Source organism: Gymnoscopelus microlampas (genome assembly GCF_963454915.1).
Source record: "Gymnoscopelus microlampas genome assembly, chromosome: 14".
Lineage (NCBI taxonomy): Eukaryota > Metazoa > Chordata > Actinopteri > Myctophiformes > Myctophidae > Gymnoscopelus > Gymnoscopelus microlampas.
In genome coordinates, this window is record NC_139951.1 from 39,641,593 (window position 1) to 39,666,729 (window position 25,137).

Sequence of the window (25,137 nt, forward strand, 5' to 3'; positions counted from 1 at the left end):
GATGAGCTGTGTGCTCTGATAGAGTGCCAGGCTCTGAGCGGCAGGGATCTGCCGTACCCAGGCCCTTGTGGTGCTTTTTAATCTACCAGATCCTGAGGGCCCTGGCCTACCTAGATGCAACCTCACACTAATAGCCCCAAGGATCATGTCCTTTTCCAGGGATTCTCAACCTTTTTTTTAATTTCAGGGGTCACAGTTTATTGAGGCCACAGACCCCTATTTGATAGATTTCCTTTTTTTTTTTACCCCAGTCTACACTGTATAAAATCCTCTAAAGGGAATTTAAACTCTGAGAGTGTGTTGCGAATGTGTGTGCAAACCAATGGTGGAAAAAAATATTTTTACTTAAGTAAAATCAATACTGCATAGTAGAAATACTCTGCTACAAATAAAAGTCCGGAATTCCAAATTTACTTGAGTAAAAGTACAACAGTATTGGTCAACATGTACATAAAGTACCAAAAGTAGAAAGTACTCATTATGCAGAATGACCTATTTCACTAGTTTTCAAATGTGTAAAAATCTTTTGAAAATAGCAGATAGGTTGCTCCGCGACACATTGTGAGCTTGTAGATATGCTATTTTCAAATGGCATAAATGTATTGGGCTGAAGTGGGTAATGTATTTGTTTTGTAATAATGTATGTGTGTGTGTCAAATAATTGTAGCGGTGTAAAAGTATATTTGCCTCTAAGATGTAGTGGCGTAGAAGTAAAAGTACTGAAAATTAGAAACACTCCAGTAAAGTAAAAATACCTCAATATTGTACTTCATTGCAGTACTTGAGTAAAATGTACTCAGTTATTTTACGCCACTGGTGTGCAAACACTTGCAGAATGCCACCAGTGTCAAAAACAAGCTGACTCACTGCGAGCCAGTGTGCGAAGGCTCTGGCTGATTGTGAGACGTCTGTAGCTAGTGGCTAATTTGTTGTCAGTCAGGATCAGTGGTATAAGTCTACAGTCTAACCCATTAAGACCTGGAACGCATCTGTGTCACTTAAGATTTCTTTGGCTATTCAAAAATAGCAGATCTACAAGCTCATAGCGCGGCACCGAGTGCCGCGCTATGAGCTTGTAGATCTGCTATTTTTGAAAAATCTTGAAAAATGTTTTTTTTTGATTTTTTTCAAAAAACTGTTAGGATTTAGAAACTTTGTAAGAATCGCCTCAGGTCTTAATGGGCTAAATGGGCCGTGTGTGTAAGTAAGCACGAGAAGACCGCTGACTTCTGCCAGCGCCATCGTGCTCGGAGGGCCTAGAGACGTGTCCCTGTCAAGTCATCCGTGACAAACTGTTGACAGTGCCTCGGTTCCCTGAGGAAACCTTGAGCAGCTAACTATCAGCTTGTCACACGCAATGCACCTAATGCACGCTATCAGTGGTGTAAAGTAACTAAGCACATTTATTCAAGCACTGTACTTAAGTACAATTATGAGGTAATTTTTACTAAAGAATGTCTAATTTTCTATACTTTATACTTCTACTCTACTACATCTCAGAGACAAATATTGTATGTTTTTACTCCACTATAATTGTTTGAAAACTTGAGTTACTCTAGTTACTTTGTAAAATTTGATTATTATTATTACAAAACATACATTAACCATTTCAGCCCTATTTACCGTAAACTGACAATTTGAAAATATAGCCTAGCTTTTTTTCTCCTTTTTTTTCTTTCAATTAAAAAAAACAAACATTTTAGACATAATAATAACTTATGAAACATACTCATTATGATGAATATCCCTTTTTCTTTTAGTACTTAAAGTATATTTTGAATACTTTTGATTACCGGACTTTTGCTTGTAACAGAATATTTCTGCATTGCAGTATTGATATTTTTACCCAAAAAAACATTGAGTACTTTTTCCACCACTGGTGCCTCAGTCCCTGAGGAAACCTCGAGCGGCTAACTATCAGCTTGTCACACGCAGTGCATGCACACACGCACATAAACAACACAATCTATATCTTTCATACCCAATCTGCTACACTGGCGTGTGAGCACACCCTGTAGCATAGGCTTCATACTGTGCAAATGAAGAAAAATGAATGGACGGTTAATGTTCCACAAGTAATGGACAAGTAGTGTAGAGGACATTTAAAAGTTATGTCCTGATCCAACAACTACTTGAAACCTGGCATCCCTATTTTGGACTTGTCATTATAGATGAACATGAATGAATGCATGAATAAATAAACTCTCCCTCTTTTTGCATGCTTTGTTTTGTTTTACTACTGTTGTTAACTATATTGACTGTGGACTGGCAGGCACATTTATTCATGATTATTTATTCAATAAGACGGAACACGCTTAACCCATTGAGACCTGAAGCCGATTCTACATGTCTCCTAAATCTCAACAGTTTTCTGAAAAACATATGTTTCTATATCAGTGGTGCTCTATCTTTTTGATGTCAAGGACCCCCAAAATGATATGTATTTGGCCGCGGACCCCCATCAAAATATTTTGTTCCAGGGACCCCCAGAAGCAAAGATTTGAGTTAAAAATGTTCGCTTTAAAAAATATATATATTCAAAGATTTGCACACATTTTCACGAATTTTCAAAAATAGCAGATCTACAAGCTCGTAGCGCTGCACTCGGTGCCGCGCTATGAGCTTGTATATCTGCTATTTTTGAATAGCCCAAAGTGTAAAATAATGCTTTTTTAGCTCAAATCTAAAAATGACACAGTTCCAGGTCTTAATGGGTTAACACCTGTGTTCATTTTTGCAGTCGACTGGGTCTTTAGCCTTGCCACGGAATTGTCAAATGTGTTTGCCAAATGTTTCCTTTGTAACGGTTCTTCTGTTTTTGAAGGGCTTATTTTGGCAAGTTCAAACTCTGTGACATGGTTGAGTTGAAGAGAAATTGTCCCAGCTAACCTATTCATCCTTCCATTTGTTCCTCCATAAATGGTACATGCGACCCAATCGACCACAAAGGGGAACGAAACCGTGGTTCCATTTTGTAGAGTGTGGTTTTCGTGTCGAGGTTAAAGACGACGGGAAATTAACAATAGGTTTCATACTCCTCGAGCATATCCGTGGTCTCAATGGACATAATAATTAACAGTAGATGCCAAAAAATATGTTGGAAAAAAGCTGATTATCATTAATGGAGACGCACTCCATTCTAAATCTAAATTGTACTTAAGTACAGAACTTGAGTACATTTACTTAATTACTTTCCACCACTGAAAAACACCCTAAAAAAAACAAACACACACAAAAACCTTGAAAACTGCACAGTCGATAACCAACAAGACAGCCCAGTCCATCATACAAGCATGCATGCAGCGTATGGTTTGACCTTGTTGTGTGTGTGTGTGTGTGTGTGTGTGTTGCTTGTGTCTCCATAGCAAGCTGTTCACAGTGTTGTGTGTTGCTTGTGTCTCCATAGCAAGCTGTTCACAGTGTTGTGTGTTGCTTGTGTCTCCATAGCAAGCTGTTCACGGAGTTCATCCTGAAGGTTCCACTGGGCCGCCTGGTCAAACAGAAGCTGGAGTGTCTGATCGACATCGTCCACAGTGACCTGTTCACTCAGCACGGTGAGAAACAGACACACACACACACACACACACACACACACACACACACACACACACACACACACACACACACACACACACACACACACACACACTCACTCACTCACTCACTCACTCACTCACTCACACACACACACACACACACACACACACACACACACACACACACACACACACACACACACACACACACACACACACACACACACACACACACACACACACACACACACACACACACACACACACACACACACACACACACACACACACACACACACACACACACACACTCACTCACTCACTCACACACACACACACACACACACACACACACACACACACACACACACACACACACACACACACACACACACACACACACACACACACACACACACACACACACACACACACACACACACACACACACACACACACACACACACACACACACACACACACACACACGTTTGTGCTACTTCACTTGTGAGGACTATACTTCGATCGTGGATCATGATTTTTGCCTAAAAAAAACGTGATGTGGTAATTTTGCCATATTGCTCACCCCTTTGAATAGTCATATCAACATGCCCATATATATGGGCAATTGGGCATGTACTGATGACATCACGGATTTCCATATATGGGAATAAAAGGGACATGGACTGACAAATACAGAGATCTCCATATATGGACATAAAAGGGACAAGGACTAACAGACACACATAACTCCATATTAGGGGTGGGACGATATATCGATATCGCGATATATCGCGATACTTTCTCCCGCGATAAATAATCGATATACTGCCGGAAAAAAACAACTTTTTTAAGTTTGTGATACGTTGTTTTTCCGACTCTGTATTTGTGTAATGATGATATTGAACTGTTTGGTGCTATTTTAAGTGTTTATGAATTGAATACAAGGACTATCATGATATATCGTTGGTGAAATTTCATGCAATATATCGTGATATCGCAATATATCGAATATCGTGATATTATCGTTATCAAGGGCCTAATATCGCCACAGATATCGTATCGTGAGATACCCATATCGTCCCACCCCTACTCCATATATGGGCATATCAGTCACATTGGCGGTGGCACGTAGGTGTCAAGCTGTAGACGTGAGGGCCGCATAGCAGGCCAAACTTCTAATAGTGATACAAGTATACTTCACGTGAAGTAAATGCATATCAAACATTATCTGAGCCTCAACAGACATGGTGAAATTGCTTTACCCAGCATTCAAACAGAACATTTTCATTTCATTATATGGAACAAAGTTAGATTAGTAAAGTTAGATTGTAAATCACATGCGGTATTAGAAATATTAACATGACTTCACTTACTAAAGATGTAATTGAACCAATCAATATAATGATGATCAATTAATTGGTTTCACCCCTGCTGAGGCCTTCCTCTTCCTGTAACACAATTACACCATTATCAGGAATATTTCTTTCATAAGTCACACAGAGCTGCAACAGAGAAGCATAACGAAGCCGGGGTAATAAAAGTGTAACTAACGCGTGACACCGTGATTAGTAATTCAATTAATCCAAGATGCTGGCGGGGCTGCGCCTTTTTTTTCCACCATTAAAGGACTTACGCATTGATTAGTGTGTCAATTAAGCAACGATTCCCTCCTAGCAATCTGAGGAAATCTCGCATAGCCGCGGTCAGTCTTCTCATGAAATGGCTTTTTATTAATCTCTAATGAAGAAATCAATTGTGAAGGACGGCCCCAATCCAAAAGCCATTGATGTACACCGATCCGTAAAACGATTGGTTGCCTTTAATCAGGATTAAATCTCAAGAATTGATCCGCACGGCGCACAGCAACACTCCGGGGTAGAGAATTTGAGGTCACTGGTCAACTTGTTCTGCATTTTTATAGAGCCTTTTTTTATCCAAAGCACTTTACAAAGTGTGTTACGTTTCACACACACACACACACACACACACACACACACACACACACACACACACACACACACACACACACACACACACACACACACACACACACAAAAGATTCAAGATTGCTTTATTTGTCATTTGTTTTCCGTCTGCTAGCAGTGTTAGAAAAGAAACAAAATTACATTTCTCCTAGTAAAAGACAGCAGAATTCATAAAATAATGAAAACAAATAGTGCAGAAAAAAACTCGATTGATCTGAATAAATAAATCCTAAAAACTAGAAGAATTCATGTTGTAAAAATAAGCATACCCAGATAAAAAAACAATATTAAAACTGAATGAATTTCATCCATAGAGTTCATCTCATATACAGTATTTTAATGCATAGGAATGCATACCTCCCAAACACTGTGATGCAGACGGAACTGTTTGCAAGAGGCCGCTCTACCTCCCGCTTATAGATCTGCATTTTTTTTTGGCACACAAGTGATGTCAGGTCGTATAATATCACGTCTACCTTGATCGATCCAAGCCTTAACATTTCTAGAGAAGTAATATTAAACAGACAAGGGTTTCAATGTTCTTTTTTCGTGACAGCTAGCTGATGTTCCAGCAACGTCTGTTCTTGGAACTGCAAAACTCTTTGTCTCCCAACATATTCTGCTAGCTAGCTTTGCCTTTGACAGCATCTTTGATCATTCATCATTTACCCTGCAATCGTTTTCTAACACGCACAGGAATTCACATTTTAACATGATTAATATTATCACAAGGCCATTATGTTTTTTCATGGTCAATGGCTTGCCTAAGTAATGTAGTTCATAGTTAATTTTTCTAACGTGGAAAAAAATAACATGACATGTTTTAACATGATTTTTTTTTATTATGTAAATTAGCATTCTTCCGGTGTATTTACAATACATTTTTAAAGTAATGTTCATCAATATGTGATGTCTTATAAACGCATAATAATATATAGAGAGAGTACTATTTTGCCAATTAGCAGTGGTGTAAAGTAACTAGTACATTTACTCAAGTACTATACTCAAGTAAAATTTTTAGGGACTTTTACTTTACTGGAGTATGTCCAATGTTCAATGCTTTTACTTCTATTCCACTACATCTCAGAGGCACATATTGTACTTTTACTCCACTACAATTATTTGAAAACTTTACTTACTAGTTACTTTGCAGATATAAATGATTACATTATAAAACATACATTAACCACTTTAGCCCTATTTATACCAAGGCTATTTGAAAATAGCCGATCTACAAGCTCACGATGCGACGCGTTGTGAGCTTGTAGATCTGCTATTTTCAAACATTTTAGTACTTTTACTTTTGGTACTTTAAGTATATTTTGATACCAATACTTTTGTACTTTTACTCAAGTCAATTTTTTATTCTGGACTTTTACTTGTAACAGAGTACTTCTACATTGCAGTATTGATACTTTTACTTTAAGTAAAACAGTTGAGTACTTTTCCCACCACTGCCAATTAGTTGGCCGTCCACTTATCCTCACAGCCTATCATTGGGCCTCGTCCCACAGGTTGAGAATCACAGAGTTACACAGTTAGACAGACAGCTATATATACGCTACAACACAACTAAGGCTGGGTTCTAATCTATGCACAGCTGGAGCAAGCAGCCCCCTGGAAACTAAGTGCATCGGCTAGCGATGATACGAAACGACAGCCATGTCTGCACACAAATAGTTTGGCTGCTGAGGGATGGCGAGAGCTAAGCTGCCTGCCCACCAGTCAGAGGGGGTGTTTGTGTGTGTGTGTGTGTGTGTGTGTGTGTGTGTGTGTGTGTGTGTGTGTGTGTGTGTGTGTGTGTGTGTGTGTGTGTGTGTGTGTGTGTGTGTGTGCGTGCGTGTGCGTGCGTGCGTGCGTGTGTGTGTGTGTGTGTGTGTGCGTGTGTGCGCGCGCCATTTTGTGATTTATTTTCCCAGGGCTTGAAAACAAAATAAAATCTATCTGAGGGATGTCTGGCATTGTTGTGGAGTGCTTAAAACATTAAAACCGGGAAAGCCTCTGACTTTAACCATTATTTTATACTTTGGCTATTAAAAAAATAGCAGATCTACAAGCTCATAGCACGTCACTTGTGCCGTGCTACGTACAAGCTTGTAGATCTGCTATTTTTGAAAAATCTCGCAAAACTCTTTTAATAATATCTTTTTTAAAGCGGACATATTTAACTCAAATATTTGTTTCTGGAGGTCCCTGAAACTAAATATTTTGAGATGAGGGGTCGGTGGCCAAATACATATAATTTCGGGGGGTCCTTGACATGAAGAAGTTTGCAACACTGATATATAGAAACAGTTTTTTTCAGAAAACTGTTAGGAATTAGAAAACATGTTTAGAATTGGCATCAGGTCTTAATGGGTTAATACCTTGTGTTTTGCTACATTGCCAATCCTTACTCCATGTGCACCAACTCCACACGCGCGTGTGCGCGCACACACACACACACACACACACACACACACACACACACACACACACACACACACACACACACACACACACACACACACACACACACACAAATGAGCAGATTTGTGCGCATCATGCATGAGGAGTCATACATGTGTGCACATAAATTATGTGCATCCACAGTACACACACACACACACACACACACACACACACACACACATACACATACACGCACGCAAATACATGAATAAAAGAACACAGGTTATGACATGCCGATTTCTGCACACGCATGAATAGACACAAGTGTGTTTGCACTCTTTTTTTTTTTTGAACAAAGGCGTTTATTTGCTTTTCTGCAGAGCATTTACATTGTACATTTACTTTTAAGCAAATAAACTAAAATAAAAAAAAATAAAAAAAACACGTAAAGAAAAAGACACAACAGAAAAACACAACAGAAAAGAAAGACAAACAGGACAATTCGGCAGATTACAGATTACAAATCAAATCGGTTTTAAATATCAGGACATTTACTTGGAAAAATATAACTAGTTACAACACAAACATTTTCATGACACATAAGAACACATACATGGTAACATATACTTTCATATAGGCAAATTTAAGTACCCTATAACTGGGGCCCATCTTTTCAGAAACACATCGTACTTCATCTGAAGCATGGCAGTAATTTTTTCCATAGTATACATTTTCAATATCCTCTCACGCCATTGGCTGATCGTAGGTGGTAGAGGTTTCAACCAGGATAAGGTAATCATTTTTCTAGCAATCAACAAAAGGATATGTAGGATATAAACCGTCTGTATGTTAGCCAACCCCTCCGGAACCACACCGATAATATATATTTTTGGGTCCAAAGGTAGATCTATATTAAGAATAGCACCAACTTCCGAGCTTATTCCCTTCCAGTAACTGTCCAATTTGGGGCAATCCCAGAACACATGGGTATGGTCCCCAATCTGTTTGCAGTCCCTCCAACATAATTCTGTTGTATTTACATCAAATTTGGATACCATGAGGGGGGTTCTGAAATATCTCATTTTGGTTTTCCAATTGAATTCTTTCCACAATGGGCTGTTTGTGATTTTGTGACCTTCTTCACAAGCCCTTTCCCATTCCTCATCTTCTATTATCACTGTCATTTCCAGTTCCCATTTCGATTTAATCTCTAATGTGTTCCCTGAAACTATGGACTGCAAACAGCTATATATTTGAGATACAATTTTTCTCCCTTTTTTTTCCTCCGTTATCCTAATTAAAAACAGTTCCAAAGGGGTTGGCGGTTGTCTCACAATCTCCCAATCCTTATGTGACAGCAGATAGCTTCTCACCTGCAAGTATTTGTAAAAGTCCTTAGTATCCAAACCAAATTTATCCTGCAACTGCTTAAATGATTTAATGGAATCCCCCTCAAGCAACTGATGAATTGTAACAAGACCTTTCTCTGTCCACACTCTAAAACCCGAGTCCAGTTTACTTGGTAGAAAATCCTCATTCCTGTCTATTCTAGTGGCTCTTGATATTGATAGAGACAGCTTCAATTTCTTCCTGACCAAGGACCAGACTTTATACGTACAGCTCATCCATTCATTATTTAACTTGAGATTTTTCCATTTTTTAAGCTCCAGAGAAGGCAATGACTCAAGAGGTACCTGTGGACATGAATTGCTTTCCAAATCTAGCCAATTTGTATCTTTATCTTGTCTTATCCATTCTACCAATCCACTTAATTGAGCCGCCCAGTAATAATGTCTTAAATTTGGAAGATTAAGCCCCCCTTGATTTTTTGGATAGCCTAGCATTTTCCATTTGATCCTTGGTTTCCTCTTTTGCCATATGAAAGCCGACATCATCTTATCTAATGACTTAAACACCGAGGCCGGAATCCAGACAGGCAAAGCCTGGAAAAGAAACAACAGTCTGGGGAGAATATTCATCCTGACTGTCTCGATTCTACCAATTAGTGAAAGCGGGAGAATCTGCCACCGTGCCAAATCTAATTTTAATTGATCTATTAATTTACCATAATTTGCTTTATATAAATTTGAGGTGTCTGACGTTATTTTTATTCCTAAATATTTGAAACCATGGGGCGACCAATTAAATGAAACCTTCCCCACCAGATGAGATGGAAACTCCCCGACCAGCATCATAGCCTCCGATTTTGCTTCATTGACCTTGTAACCCGACACTATCCCAAACTCATTCAGGCAGTCCATGACTATTGGGATGGACTTTGAAGGGTCACTGACATACAAAATGACATCATCTGCATATAACGATATGACATGTGGATTAGATCCGTTTGATATCCCGGATATGTTAGGATTTCCCCTTATTAATTCCGCTAATACTTCTATATTTATCGCAAACAGCAACGGAGACAGTGGGCAACCCTGTCTTGCGCCTCTGCTCAGCCCAAATTGGTCAGATGTATAACCGTTAACTCTAACTTTGGATACTGGAGCAGAATACAGAACCTTAATCCAGTCAATAAAAATTGAATGAAATCCCATTTTTTCCAAAGCATGTTCCAAGTACAACCAATCTAGCCTGTCAAACGCTTTCTCCGCATCTAGACTAAGCAGCATTGACGTTTGTTTACTCTTCCGAGCTATAGACATTATATTCAGAGTTCTCCTAATATTATGTATTCCCTGTCGTCCGGGCATGAAGCCTGTCTGATCAGGGTTAATTATCTTGGTAATGCACTTCTGTATTCTCTTAGCCATGATAGAGCTCAATATCTTCACATCATTGCATAACAGGCTTATAGGCCTATATGAGGCACAGAGAGTAGGGTCCTTTCCTTCCTTATGGATCACAGTAATGATAGCTTCTGACCAACTTTTAGGGGGGTCCTTTCCTCCAAGAGCATAGTTAAATACTCTCTGTAAAAGAGGGATGAGCTCTTTCCCAAAACATTTGTAAAATTCCCCTGAGTATCCGTCTACCCCGGGAGACTTATTATTTTTTAATGTTTTTATTACTTCTTCAATTTCCTCCATTGAGATTGGGTCTACCATAAATTGTGAGTCTTCTTCGCTTAATTTGGGCAAATTAATTTTTTCCATAAGAGCTCTAATTTTATCCTCCTTATTCTCAACCAAAGGGGATTCATATAATTTTTTGTAAAATGTGGAAAAAGCTTTTGCGATATCATTAGGATGCGAGACCATCTTGTTTGAACCCGGGTCCACCACCTTTGACACTGTCCTTCCTGCCTGTGCCTTACGTAATTGAAATGCTAATAAGCGGCTTGCCCTATTACCTGCTTCATAATATTTTTGACTTGTGAATCGTAATGCACCTTCTGCCTTATATGTCAGTAAGTCGTTAAGCTCCCTTCTTTGTTGGTCAAGCGTCCCCAAAACCTTCTTGCTGCCTGAATTTTTATGTTCCCTTTCCAGTTTTTTAATACTATTTTCCAATTGTACTTGTTTTTTCTCTCTTTCCTTTTTTAGGCCCGAAGAAAGGGCTATTATTTTACCTCTTATTACCGCCTTCGCCGCCCCCCACAAAATGGACGGGGAGACTTCCCCATTATCATTTAGTTCCAGGTAGTTTTGTATTTCCTCTTTAATTTTTTGAACCACCTCTGGATTGTTCAATAATGAAACATTAAGTCTCCAATATCTGGGGCGTGTACCTGAATCCACATTCACCGACATCACCACTGGGCTGTGGTCTGAGATAGTTATGGGTTCAATATGGCAGCTCGTTATTTTATGTGCATCCTGTTTAGAGACACAAAACATGTCTATACGGGAGTGACTACCATGTACCCTGGAAAAGAAAGTAAAATCCCTTTCCCTAGGATGTTTCAGTCGCCAGATGTCTACTAACCCCAATTCCTCAATCATGCCACACAAAGCTGTTGTTTTCAGTGATTTTGGGCTGACCACGGATGGCTTCTTATCAATCTGCTGATTCACAACTGCGTTGTAGTCGCCTCCCGAAATAATCATTCCTTTCGCATTATCAGCTAGCAGTGACGCAACCTCCCTGAAGAAGCTGGGGTCTTCTTCGTTTGGGGCATATAAATTCAAAATAGTCAGATATATGTCCCCTATTGTACCAACCACCAAAATAACCCGACCTTTCTTATCATCATATATTTTTTCTGGTACAAAACACACCGCCTTATGACACAGTATCGCCACTCCCCTTTTTTTGCCTTTATCATATGATGCACTAAAGACCTGTCCAACCCATTCCCTTTTTAGTTTTTGGTGCTCTTTGTCGTCTAAATGTGTCTCCTGTAGCAACGCTATTGAACAATTTAGTCTCTTCAGCTGATTTATAATTTTCTTTCTTTTTATGGGGTTATTAATCCCTTTTACATTGTACGTAATAAAATTCAAATCACTCATGTTTTGTCTTTTTCAACCTAATTGACACCCCGATATACTCTACATATTCCCCTACATATCCATCCATGTTGCGTTGCCATGCATAAAAAATAAGGTTAGTTCCAAGTATCTGTCCTGTCTTTAAAAGTTTGCCGAAAAACATAAAACAAAAACACCAAACACAGAGAAAAGGCCTCTTGAAATAGAAGGCCTCACAAAAACCCATAGGACGCTCCTTCCAAAAACCTAAAACACACAACAAAAACCACCCACAGAGCGTCCTGGGCAGAGGGCTGTCACCCCCTGAAAAGGTTGCACAAAGTGCAGATGCAACGGAACTCCACCCGATGTCCTCCTCGTCTCGTTGCTTAGTTTGCATTGCTCTTAGAGCATGCTTCCACCCTCCCCTCCCACCATAGCCCCTTCAGATCAAGTGTAAATTAGGAGAAAAGAGGAACGCACTACTCCCTCCCACCCCCTCCCCCCTCCCTGTGGAAGGGACAACCCTAGCAAGCTCCAAATTCAACTAAATGTATAGGTCCCCACCCCCCCCCCCCTTTACCCGGCAGGTATAGAGATGATAAGATATATAAGAATAAAAATAATAAAATAGCTTCAAAGCCATGCTTCGGTATGAGCACTCCCTCATCTGTCTCCCCTTATACACAAACTATAAATTGAAAGTTAGGAAAGAGAGAGAGAAAAAATAATAATAATAATAATAATAATATTAAATAGCCGCCCAGACCCCACCATCCGAATAACTGGTAAGGTTCCAGCCGAGAAAGGCGGACCGGAGGGCCCACAACGCACCAGGCCACGACACGCATGGGCCCCCCGATCAACCACCCCCCACACCATAGTACAAAACAAAAAAAGATACCCGCACTGGACCCCATGTTACTCCAGCAACCCCATGTTACTCCAGTAACCCATATGGGGCCCGAATGGGCCCTCTCCCTTCAAACCCTTCCCCACTTGTACAAACCATAGAAGTGATCAATTATCGAGATAAAGAAAGTAAAATAGCCTTGAAGCCCCTCTGAAATATATTCACCCCCTCACCTGCACCCCCCCCCCCCCGATTTTGGCAGGTACAAAAATGTTAGGAATTACGAATAAACAGATAAAATAATAGGATAACCACGAAGTCAGACTTCAATATAAACACACTTTCCTCTGCCAGCCACCCCCCCTCCCCCCCAACCCTAAATGAGACCTAAAACTCAAACTCAATTGTTGTATGCTCTTCAGTTGCTCTCTATTATCTCCCCTACCACCCTCCCTCCCCCACTGAGAGGCCAGAGTATAAACAAACCTTAGACTAAACATACTTATATTAGGCCCCCTCAACCCGGCAGATACAGATGTAATTAAAACTAAAATAGTATATATACATACTTTTCCACATACCCATTATATGCCTTCACATATGCACACATAATAATAAAAATAAAAAAGAAACAACCTTAAAGTCAAACTTCAGTGTAAATGCACTTTCATCTGCCTGCCTACCCCCCCCCCCCCCCCCCCCCCCAAAGAAGCAGAGCATTCCCCCCACCCCAATATCCTAAGCTAAACAGTGCCCAGTACATAATTTTTCATTTAAGTCCTCATAATACTAACAAATGTTTCAACTTTATCAGTGTCCGATCAGATAACTTACTGTCCTCCTAGACGTTCACGGTTGAGATTCAGTTTCGTCAGTTAACTCACGGTCCCTTTTTTTCTTGTAGATGTGCAGTTGAGATACAGTGTTGTTTGTTACTTTCATTGTCCGCCTGTGTCTTCACGGATGAGGTATTCAACGTCTTCCAGATTCAGCTCTCTGCCTTTCTTTTTCTCTCCTTGCGTCTTCCAGCCGTCCCGAGGCAGCAGCACTCTGTCGAGTAGCTCTCGTTCTTCCACGTCGATGTTAATTCCAATCTTCTCCAGCGTGGCTTGCGCATCCAGTAGTGAGGGAAAGACCTTCTCTCCGGTGTCCAAAAAGATCTTTATTTGGGCCGGATAGATCGTTTTGGCTTTAATGTTATAGTCTTTTAGTTTTTTAATCACTTCCCACACACTTTTCCTCTTCTTTTGTAGACTGTGTGAGTAATCATTATCAAAAACGACTCTCTTCCCCTCACATTCAATGTTTCCTTGTGACCACGCTTGTTGTAAGATTGTCTGTTTCACCCCTTGGTCTAGGAATCGCACAATTATGGATCTCGGTGTAGCAGACGGGTCCCGCGGTTTGGGGCCTGCCGAGCGGTGAGCTCTAACCACCCGTACGTTTAGCTCTTCTTCCAAATCCAAATTAGCAATCAGGAAATTCGCAATAAAGCCTGGCATATCATCCTTTTCTACCCCTTCTTTTACTCCGTACAGACGTAAATTATGACGACGTAGGTTATTCTCCAAAGAGTCACATTTAGAAGCCAAGCTAGCCTCCCTCTTTAGCAGGTAGGCTAACGCTCTGTCGTGCAGCATGCCTCTCTCCTCTGTATCGCTAACTCTTTGTTCTGCTACGGTGACCCTCTCGTCCAACTTATCCATCCGTTGTTTTATTTCAGTCATGGAGGCCTCCAGTCTGTTCAGAGAGGTTTTCGTGTCCTTATAAAAGTCACAATTCTCTTGTCGGAGCTTTCTTATCTCGGTTAGCAGTTCAGATTCCTCCCCGGTACTGTCGGATGCCATGGCTTGTGTTTGCCCTGTTAGCTTTAGCTGGGTTAGCTTTAGCTGCCTTGTGTTTGGACGCTGTTCTTTCTCTTCCGTATTTCCACTGCTAGGATTCTTCTTTATCAGTTTCTTGCCTCCCGACATTCTTTAACGACCATGTCAATACATTTCCTTCATCATTTGTTAGTTTTTACATAGTTTTTGGGCCTATTTTAATAGGGCTTGGCGGAGCTCGTGATTCAGGCGTCTGTCTTGGCCATGACGTCACCGGAACCTCCGTGTTTGCACTCTTAACACCACAGGTCTCTAACTCTGAAAGTTGGACCCTTACGGGTTCATTTGATTCCATTTGTGAGTTAAATGAACACTGCATATTTTACATTGAGGTCTACCCAGAGATAGAAAATGTTAAGAACTGGGGTGTCTGTGGCGTAATGCATATCACATGTGCGGGTGCATGTGTGGCAGTGTTGATTTCGTTGACTAAAACTTATGACGAAAAATGTTCGTCGACTACCTTTTTTCACTGACGAGAACTAAATATAAACTAAATAAAAACTAAGCTATGATGACTAAAAACTAAGACTAAATATATTGACAATTTCGTCAACAAATAAAAAATAGACAAAGTCAACAAATAAAATGTTAGTGAGTGACTAGTGGAGCAGAGATCCTGTAGAACTAAAAGACAAGTCATTTTATGTTTGGTTGCGCTCGGGTGTTGCGCTCTGAAAATAGCAGATCTACAAGCTCACAACGCGTTGCGCTGCGACGCGTTGTGAGCTTGTAGATCGGCTATTTTCAGCATGCAACCAAGTGTAAAACCAGCCATTACGACGCCATCAAGGCACCGCCAAAATACATTTTAGTCGACTAAATCAACTGTAGATTCAGTCGACTATAATCTTGTGATATTTATATTTATTCGACTAAAACTAGACTTACAGTTAAACATTTCAGATGACTAAAATATGACTAAAACTAAATGGAATGTTATTCAAAAGACTATGACTAAGACTAAATCAAAATTTGCTGTCAAAATCAACACTGATGTGTGGTGGGCACACTGTAAAGCGCCTTGGATAAAGGCACTGTATAAATGCAGCATTTACCAAACGGGGGGTCCTTGAAACATAAAAGGTGTAAAATCAATCCCTGCTCCTCTAACCCACACCCACATGCAGCTCCAGTAAACGGTTGGTGGGTAGTGGGTGGGCCCGGGGGGAAGCAGACTGGAACTATCGAGTGGGGCCACGAGGCGCTCTCCTCAAACTTTGAGCGCAAACAGATTGTGGATGCTACAGTGATTCGCCCCCCCTTTAACACAGGCCAGGGGAGCAGCCGACATCATTGTGTTCTCTTCCGATGAGCCCCATTTGCAAGTGATTTATATGCCTCCAATCGCGCTCTCTCTCCCATTACATTGAGACCTGAACCCATTGAGACCTGAAGCCGATTCTCTATGTCTCCTAAATCTCAGTATTCTGAAAAACGTATGTTTCTATATCAGTGGTGCTCAATCTTTTTCATGTCAAGGACCCCCACAATTATATGTATTTTGCCGAGGACCCCCAGCAAAATATTTTGTTCCAGGGACCCCCCAGAGGCAACGATTTGAGTTAAAAATGTTCGCTTTAAAACTATATATTTTCATAAGATTTGCACACATTTTCACGATTTTTCAAAAATAGCAGATCTATGAGCTTGTATATCTGCTATTTTTGAATAGCCAAAGTGTAAAATAAAGCTTTTTAGCTCAAATCTAAAAATGACACAGTTCCAGGTCTTAATGGGTTAACCACTTACAACCTGGCATCCCTATTTTGGGCATGTCATTATAGGTGAGAATGTTTTAAAAAAAGGCATATCTACAGTACAAGCTCACGATGCATTGTGAGCTTGTACATCTTTTCTTTTTTTCCCACCGCATGACAACGTATAACATAGGGCTGGTTTACAAGAGTGAAGATGACACATTAAAGGGATATTTCTCCCTCAAAATGACATTTTTTTCGATTAGTCACCCCATGGAGACTTGAATTCATGGATATTTTTTTCTTTTTGTCACATTCCTAAGACAATAATTTGATGACCGGCAGCGGTTGCGCTATGCAGCAAGTCTCCTTTGTATCTCCTACCAAAACCGCTGCCTACCGGTCCGCTGGTGATCAAATTATTGGCTTAGGAATGCCACAAAAACTAACAAATATCCATGAATTCAAGTCTCCATGGGGTGACTAATCGATAGGAAAAAAAGGCATTTTTTCTGGTGAGCTATCCCTTTAATATGCAACCATAAGAAGACAGAACAATCCAAATGTGTTACATTCTAAATTTCATGGGAGGATCCACATCCACATCCATACATTCACTTTCAAAACACGGAGGGAACTAGGGGGGAGGGGCTGGTGAAATAGGGGTTATATGGTTATTGTCCAAAGTAACACTTTTAATATGTGATTTTACATAAAAAGACGCCTTCTATGTTAACCCATTGAGACCTGAAGCCGATTCTACATGTCTCCTAAATCTCAACAGTTTTCTGAAAAACGTCTGTTTCTATATCAGTGGTGCTCAATATTTTTCATGTCAAGGACCCCCAAAATGTATATGTATTTGGCCGCGGACCCCCATCAAAATATTTTGTTCCAGGGACCCCCCAGAAGCAACAATTTGAGTTAAAAATGTTCGCTTTATAAATATATATATTCAAAGATTTGCACACATTTTCACGATTTTTCAAAAATAGCAGATATACAAGCTCATAGCGCGGCATTCGGTGCCGCGCTATGAGCTTGTATATCTGCTATTTTTGAATAGCCCAAAGTGTAAAATAATGCTTTTTAGCTCAAGTCTAAAAATGACACAGTTCCAGGTCTTAATGGGTTAATCATTGTGCAGCCTGCAGAAAAAAAAGAAAAAAAAAACTGCCATGGGCAAATATATTCAATGCATATTGATGAGAGAGTGAATAGAGACCAGTAGCTCACTACGCCATGCTGAGGGCCGCGCATCTAGTTAGACGAACCTCTCGCTGTGCACGTCCTTCAACAGGGGGTCCGGGACCCCTAGGGGGGGTCCTCAGAGTCACTGTAGGAGGGCTGCCAAATCTTTGCCACAGTTTTTTTTTGCATGGTTTCGGGAAGCTCATAGCGCGGCACATAATACACATTGTTATCTTGTTTTCAGATGTGCACATCGTATCTTGTTGAGGTATCTAAAGAGCACATGAGCGGACTGTATGGGCTGCCTGTCATTGCCAGCTTGCTTGTTGACAGGCTGTCAGTAGACAGTCTTGCGATGACAGCTGTGTTTTTGGCGTTTTAATGTGGACGGATATTTGTTTATGAACATGCTCGTGTAGACAGGATTTATTTTAGTTTTTTTTAACCCATTGAGACCTGAAGTCGATTCTACATGTCTCCTAAATCTCAACAGTTTTCTGAAAAACGTATGTTTCTACATCAGTGGTGCTCAATCTTTTTCATGTCAAGGACCCCCAAAATTATATGTATTTGGCCGCGGACCCCCATCAAAATATTTTGTTCCAGGGACCCCCAGAAGCAAAGATTTGAGTTAAAAGTGTTTTTTTTTAAATATATATATTCAGAAGATTTGCACACATTTTCACGATTTTTCAAAAATAGCAGATCTACAAGCTCGTAGCGCGGCACTCGGTGCCGCGCTATGAGCTTGTATATCTGCTATTTTTGAATAGCCCAAAGTGTAAAATAATGCTTTTTAGCTCAAATCTAAAAATGACACAGTTCCAGGTCTTAATGGGTTAATGTGGACGGATATTTGTTTATGAACATGCTCGTGTAGACAGGATTTATTTTTAGTTTTTTTAACAAAGGAGGAAAAAGGTAGTTAATATCTTTGTTAACACCCTATTCCAGGGTCAAACATTCTGCAAAAAATAGCTGATCCAACACGTTGTGAGCTTGAAGATTGTCTGTTTTCGGGATTTAGAACGAACAAAGGAGTATAGGCAAAGGATGTAGCCCTGGGGGAACCCGATCAACCAAGTATACAGTATACTGTATGTATATATTTATATCCCAGCGGATATAAATATATATAACGACGTGGTGTTGTCGGTACCGCTGTTCTTTGCACGAATGGCGGCGGTGCGTGGGAAACATCAGCGAGCGTGGAAGTGTTGTGACGGCTTTGAGAACGAGTAATCAACATGTTGGTCAGCAGTGCATCATGCACCAGTGGCCTGCTGTGTAATTACTACATCACATCCATAGTAACGACCGGCGGTGAAAAGTAACCAAGTACTATACTTGAGTACAATATTGAGGTATTCTTTGCTTTACTTGAGCGTGTCCATTTTTCAATACGTTATATTTCTACTCCCCTACATCTCAAAGGCAAATATTGTACTTTGTTCTCCACTACAATTATTTGACAGCTGTAGTTACTATAGTTACTCTGCAGATTTAGATTATTATTACAGCTTATTTTATACTTCGGCTATTTGAAAATAGCTGATCTACAAGCTCACAACACGTCGCGATCGTGAGCTTGATATTATTTTGAAGAATTTGCGTACTTTTACTTTGGTACTGTAAGTATATTTTGACGACAATACAAATGTAGTAGTTTTACTCAAGTCAGATTATAAATGTAAGCGTTTTACTTGTACTTGAGTATTCTTATATTGTGGTATTGCTACTTTTACTCAAGTAGTATGGATCTGATGCCATCGCTGGCATCAGATCCATACTAATGAGCAGCCCGGCCACACGCCGGCCCCTTCTACATTCAATAGCTTTTCTTCCGAACCGGGGCGAGGCGCTAATGAGGTCGATCGTGATTACGGCGTGTTGCTGGAGTACCAAAACACCAGGTCGTTCAGTCGAAGCCGATGATGCCGAATATCTGTCCTTCAGTTGAGAAGTACTCCAGACAAATCGCTGTTTCATATCCTAATGTTGCTTTGAGAAACAAAATGTAATTTTCTGTCCTGTTGTTCCTAGGTGACAGGACTTGTTACACAGTCAATTCCTCAGTGTTATCTCAGAGTTTTAACACTGAGTATGAGTGTGAGTAAAGGTCCTTCCACACCGGGAAGCCAGTTTTGCGGTTCCCCCGTATTGCCTGTTTACAGTACATGGAGACGCGAGGCGGTGTGTTTTCAAAGATTTCCACTCTGGAAAGGGGGGTTTCTCTTTTGCCGTTGCCATCTAAACGGAAGGAACATGAGATACTACCATGCCTCATCCAGGACCTTCACCATGGCCTCACAGCACCCAGCACCCTGCCTGGCTGGGGTACACAGGGAGCACGAATGGGATAACGCATGCATAGCTTTGCAATCAGCTAGCCGACGTCATTATCCAGTGAATGAATGATTAGTGAGGATGAAATGTATTGTTTTTGTTTTTCAAAATTCAGCATGACAAAAGGTTGTAGGCCTAATAATAGTAATAATAGTGATATTATTATATAATAATAATCTGAACTTCTTGTAAAACGCAGTAGCATACTGTATACGTATATATGCACTCGGTGCCACGCTATGAGCTTGTAGATCTGCTATTTTTGAATAGCCAATGTCTAAAATAATGCTTTTTTAGCTCAAATCAAAAAATGACTCAGATGCGTTCCAGGTCTTAACAAAAAAAATCCTTCATAAAATCTGCACCCTAAAAAGTTTTGTAATACAAACATGTGTGGGTGTGTATTTGTTTGTATTTGTGACTGCACTTCATGGTGTCATTGATAGAGGCGAGTCCTGCAGTGTCCACTGATGTGCTAGACTGAGCTGCAGTGTGGCTGACCTCTCCATTCCATACCGTTCCGTTCCACTTTTTATTCTTTCCAGAAGGGTCATTAATTTCTCCGTCAATAGCCATTGTGTGAAGCAGCAGACAGACATCCCTTCCACAAGAAAGATACTCTTGTTCTCATTGAGCAAGAGCTGGACCACATTAAGTCCACCTTATCTCTTTCCCACGTCTCTCTCTCAGATCTCTCTCCCCCCTCTCCCCCCTCTCTCTCTCCCTTCCTCTATCTCTCTCAGTCCCCCTCTCTCTCTCTCTCTTCCACCCTCTCTCTATCATCTCTCTCTCTCTCTGATCTCTCCCTCTCTCTCCCTTCCTCTATCAATCTCGTTCCCTCCCTATCTCCCTCCCTCCCTCTCTCTCCCCCATCTCTCCCTCTCCCCCCTCTCTCTCTATTCAACCTCTCTCTCTCTTCCCCCCTCTATGTCTATCTATCCTCTCTCTATCTTCTCTCACTCTCTCTTTCCCTTCCTCTCTCTCGCTCCCCCTCTCTCTCTCTCTATCTTCTCTCTTTCATCGCTCTCTCTCTCTATCGCTCCCCCCTCTCTCTTCACCCTGTCTCTCGCCCTATCTCTATCTTTCCTCTCTCTTATCATCTCTCTCTCACTGATCTCCCCGCCCTCTCTCTCTCTCTGTCTCTCTCTCTCTCTCTCTCTCAGATCTCTCCCTCTGTCTGTCTGTCCGTCCACCCCCCCCCCCCCCCCCCCCACCCCCTCCAGCACATTGTAGACAGGCAGTAATCAGGCCAGCTCTGACCGCTGCTGTCCCCCTTCTGCCCCGGAAGGATGAAAGAACATCACCTTTCACCTCTAGATCCCCATCTGTCAAATGACCCACACTGCAATCAGTGTCCCCCAGGCTGCACACACACACACACACACACACACACACACACACACACACACACACACAGCTACACAGCTACACAGCCACACTTTTCTTGAAAGGAGTCAAAAAAAGGTTTAATAAAAAAACATGATGATTTTGTGACTGGCCACCTTAAGCCCGATTTAAACCTTGTCGTATGATGCCGGCGTGTGGCGAAAAAGATGCCGATCTTCAAGCTCACAACGTTGTGAGCTTGTAGATTGGCTATTATCATGTAGCATTAGGTCGGCCTGGGATATCGTCTCTGTCGGGGGAAACCTCATACAGAATGTCCAAAACTTTGGGGGGTCCCCAGGTGACAGTGAAAGTGACAATTTAAGGAATTTTAAGAACTGTTTAATACCTAAAAAGAAAGAAAGACAGATAAAAAAGAAAAAAAAGACCATTACTGCATCAAAAGTAATCAACAGACTTTAATATAAAAACTGGAACACAGGTTCTATATTCCATTCCCAAGGTTTCCACCCGTTACAGTGACGGTATAGTATATGGAAATTCACTGTTTGATGTCAACGCTACGAGACATATAGTCTCCCTGGGCTGGTTGAATGTTTCTGTAGTTTTAATCAAATATTTGACGGTGGAGGAAGGCATGGCGTTGTCAACCTGCTCACGTTTGAACAGGCGGAGGAAAGGAAATTAGTTTTTTGTTATTGTGTGCATTTATTTATTTACACAGGATAGTGATCTGCTGACCACACAGACGTGTCCGTTCGATTCATAATCAATGCATTCATACTTTTATGTTGACCAGAACAAGGAAAGAGGAGTGCTGGGTCATACCTTTAACAAATTACTTTTTTTTAAAATGTATTTTTGACATTCTACCAGCAGAGGTCTTGATCAGATGGCTTGCTCAGATGTCCGTTTAACGTGCCTTCTTTGGGAAGCTGGCAGGGGTTCAACGGTCCTTACGCAATACACACTGGGTGCGGCCCCTGACACTCGTGCCAAAAAGACATACAGTTGGTGCCGGAAATATACCAGAAATATATCGATTTCTGTATTTTACGGTTAATACATTAATGACTTGTTACGTTCCAAAATATTCTCGAGCACTGGGACCCTGCAGCATTTCTTTTTCAGCGTTCCTTCCTTATAGACAAACGCTGTAATAACAGCAGAGCTACTAGGGTAAAACGGACTGCTACAATGAATGTTACACAGAATTCTCTCGATTAGTCAAAATAACATTTTATTTGCAAAAAAAAATGTTCCGGATTGAGCTTTAAGGTCTTTTTTTCAAGAGTCATATTTTAACCCATTAAGACCTGGAACTGTGTCATTTTTAGATTTGAGCTAAAAAGCTTTATTTTACACTTTGGCTATTCAAAAATAGCAGATATACAAGCTCATAGCGCGGCACCGAGTGCCGCGCTATGAGCTTGTAGATCTGCTATTTTTGAAAAATCGTGAAAATGTGTGCAAATCTTTGAATATATATATTTTCAAAGCGAACGTTTTTAACTCAAATCTTTGCTTCTGGGGGTCCCTGGAACAAAATATTTTGATGGGGGTCCGCGGCCAAATACATATCATTTTGGGGGTCCTTGACATTGAAAAGATTGAACACCACTGATATAGAAACATACGTTTTTCAGAAAACTGTTGGGATTTAGGAGACATGTAGAATCGGCTTCAGGTCTCAATGGGTTAAGAGAAGTTCTTCTTTGATGGCAGGCTGGCACTGACAGCATTGTGACAGTACCTGTGGTACCCGTGGCACTCGTCACCGTTCAGAGGCCTTCTGGGAGCCTTGGCTGTCATTTATTTTTGATGACTAATACCACTGTGCTCGCATTCACCACATCTTTGCAAAGAAGTTATTAACCTGATGCGTGTGGGTGTGCATTCACTGTAAAACCCTCTTCGTTAAGTTATCCATTTGTAAGGGTCCATTTTGTTACATTTGTACCCTGTCCTGAGTTACATTTTACAATGTACAGTATATGGGTCCCCAGTGTGAAATGAGCCTTAATGTGTTCTGCCATCTCCTCTATGCCTTAATAAACCCCATACATTGTTGAGCAGAGTCCCTCAGGGCTCTATAATAGTCCCTTTTTTCTGTTTCCGCTCTACATTAAATGCCATCGAATGTGAAGTTCCCCCCACAATACAGATGCTGAGGTTTACGTGGTTAACTCCAAAATTAGACACGTGTTGCACAAAATTAACATGATTTTTTGGGGGAAATGATTGTACAGTAAGTTACACTAATGACCCATTTTGACCCAATAACCAATCTTCATGCTTGTAGATTGGCTATTTTCACTATGTGTTGTGCCAGAAGTATATAGGGCTTAAGCAGTATATAAAAAACATAAGTGCATGCCTGCATGTGCATGCGTGTGGGAAGGGTCTCAGGTTTTGTCTGATGTAAGAGGAAGGGTTAGGGGGCTTCAATAAGGACAAGAGGTTGGGAGTGCATTAACCCATTGATTTTTAGATTTGAGCTAAAAAGCATTATTTTACACTTTGGGCTATTCAAAAATAGCAGATATACAAGCTCATAGCGCGGCACCGAGTGCCGCGCTATGAGCTTGTAGATCTGCTATTTTTGAAAAATCTTGAAAATGTGTGAAAATCTTTGAATATATATATATTTAAAGCGAACATTTTTAACTCAAATCGTTGCTTCTGGGGGGGTCCCTGGAACAAAATATTTTGATGGGGGTCCACGGCCAAATACATATAATTTTGGGGGTCCTTGACATGAAAAAGATTGAGCACCACTGATATAGAAACAAAGGTTTTTCAGAATACTGTTGAGATTTAGGAGACATGTAGAATCGGCTTCAGGTCTCAATGGGTTAAAGGTTGTCCATGTGTCCCTGCAGACTGAATGAATGCATTAAGTGGTTGTGCGTCATGTGTCCCTGCAGACTGAATGAATGAATTAAACCTTGTCCATGTGTCCCTGCAGACTGAATGAATGCATTAAACCTTGTCCATGTGTCCCTGCAGACTGAATGAATGCATTAAACCTTGTCCATGTGTCCCTGCAGACTGAATGAATGCATTAAACCTTGTCCATGTGTCCCTGCAGACTGCCGTGAGATCCTGCTGCCTCTGATGACGGAGCAGCTGAAGTTTCACCTGGAGAAGCAGGAGGAGCTGAGGGCCTGCTGCCAGCTGCTGAGTGACATCCTGGAGGTTCTCTACAGGAAGGATGTGGTAAGTGTCTGTTTACATCACCCTAGAGGTTCTCTACAGAAAGGATGTGGTAAGCAGCACGTTAAAGTCCCTGTTCACCTCCCCTGTTAGGGTTTTAAAGGCATAGTTCACCCCCAAAAATATTATAATAAATATTATTTAGTTTTTGTCACATTCCTAAGCCAATAATTTGATGATCGGCAGCGGTTCAGGTAGGAGACACAAAGCGTCTCCTTTGTGTCTCCTACCGGAACCGCTGCCTACCGGTCCGCTGGTCATCAAATTAATGGCTTAGGAATGCGACAAAAACTAAAAAAATACCCTTGAATTC

General features: G+C 40.9%; 1 protein-coding gene across 2 annotated transcripts in view; it reads left to right on the plus strand.

Moving 5' to 3' along the window:
- The window catches only part of dock1 (dedicator of cytokinesis 1), a 480,313-nt gene that overhangs the window by 143,400 nt on the left and 311,776 nt on the right, over window positions 1-25,137 (plus strand). For both annotated transcript variants that reach the window (XR_014602336.1, XM_084079253.1), the window contains exons 25-26: window positions 3,448-3,554; window positions 24,700-24,827. Coding sequence is in view for 1 of the 2 variants with exons in the window: in XM_084079253.1 (XP_083935379.1) it covers window positions 3,448-3,554; window positions 24,700-24,827 (235 nt within the window). In the remaining variant the exon portion in view is untranslated. The remainder of the gene's footprint in view (window positions 1-3,447; window positions 3,555-24,699; window positions 24,828-25,137) is intronic.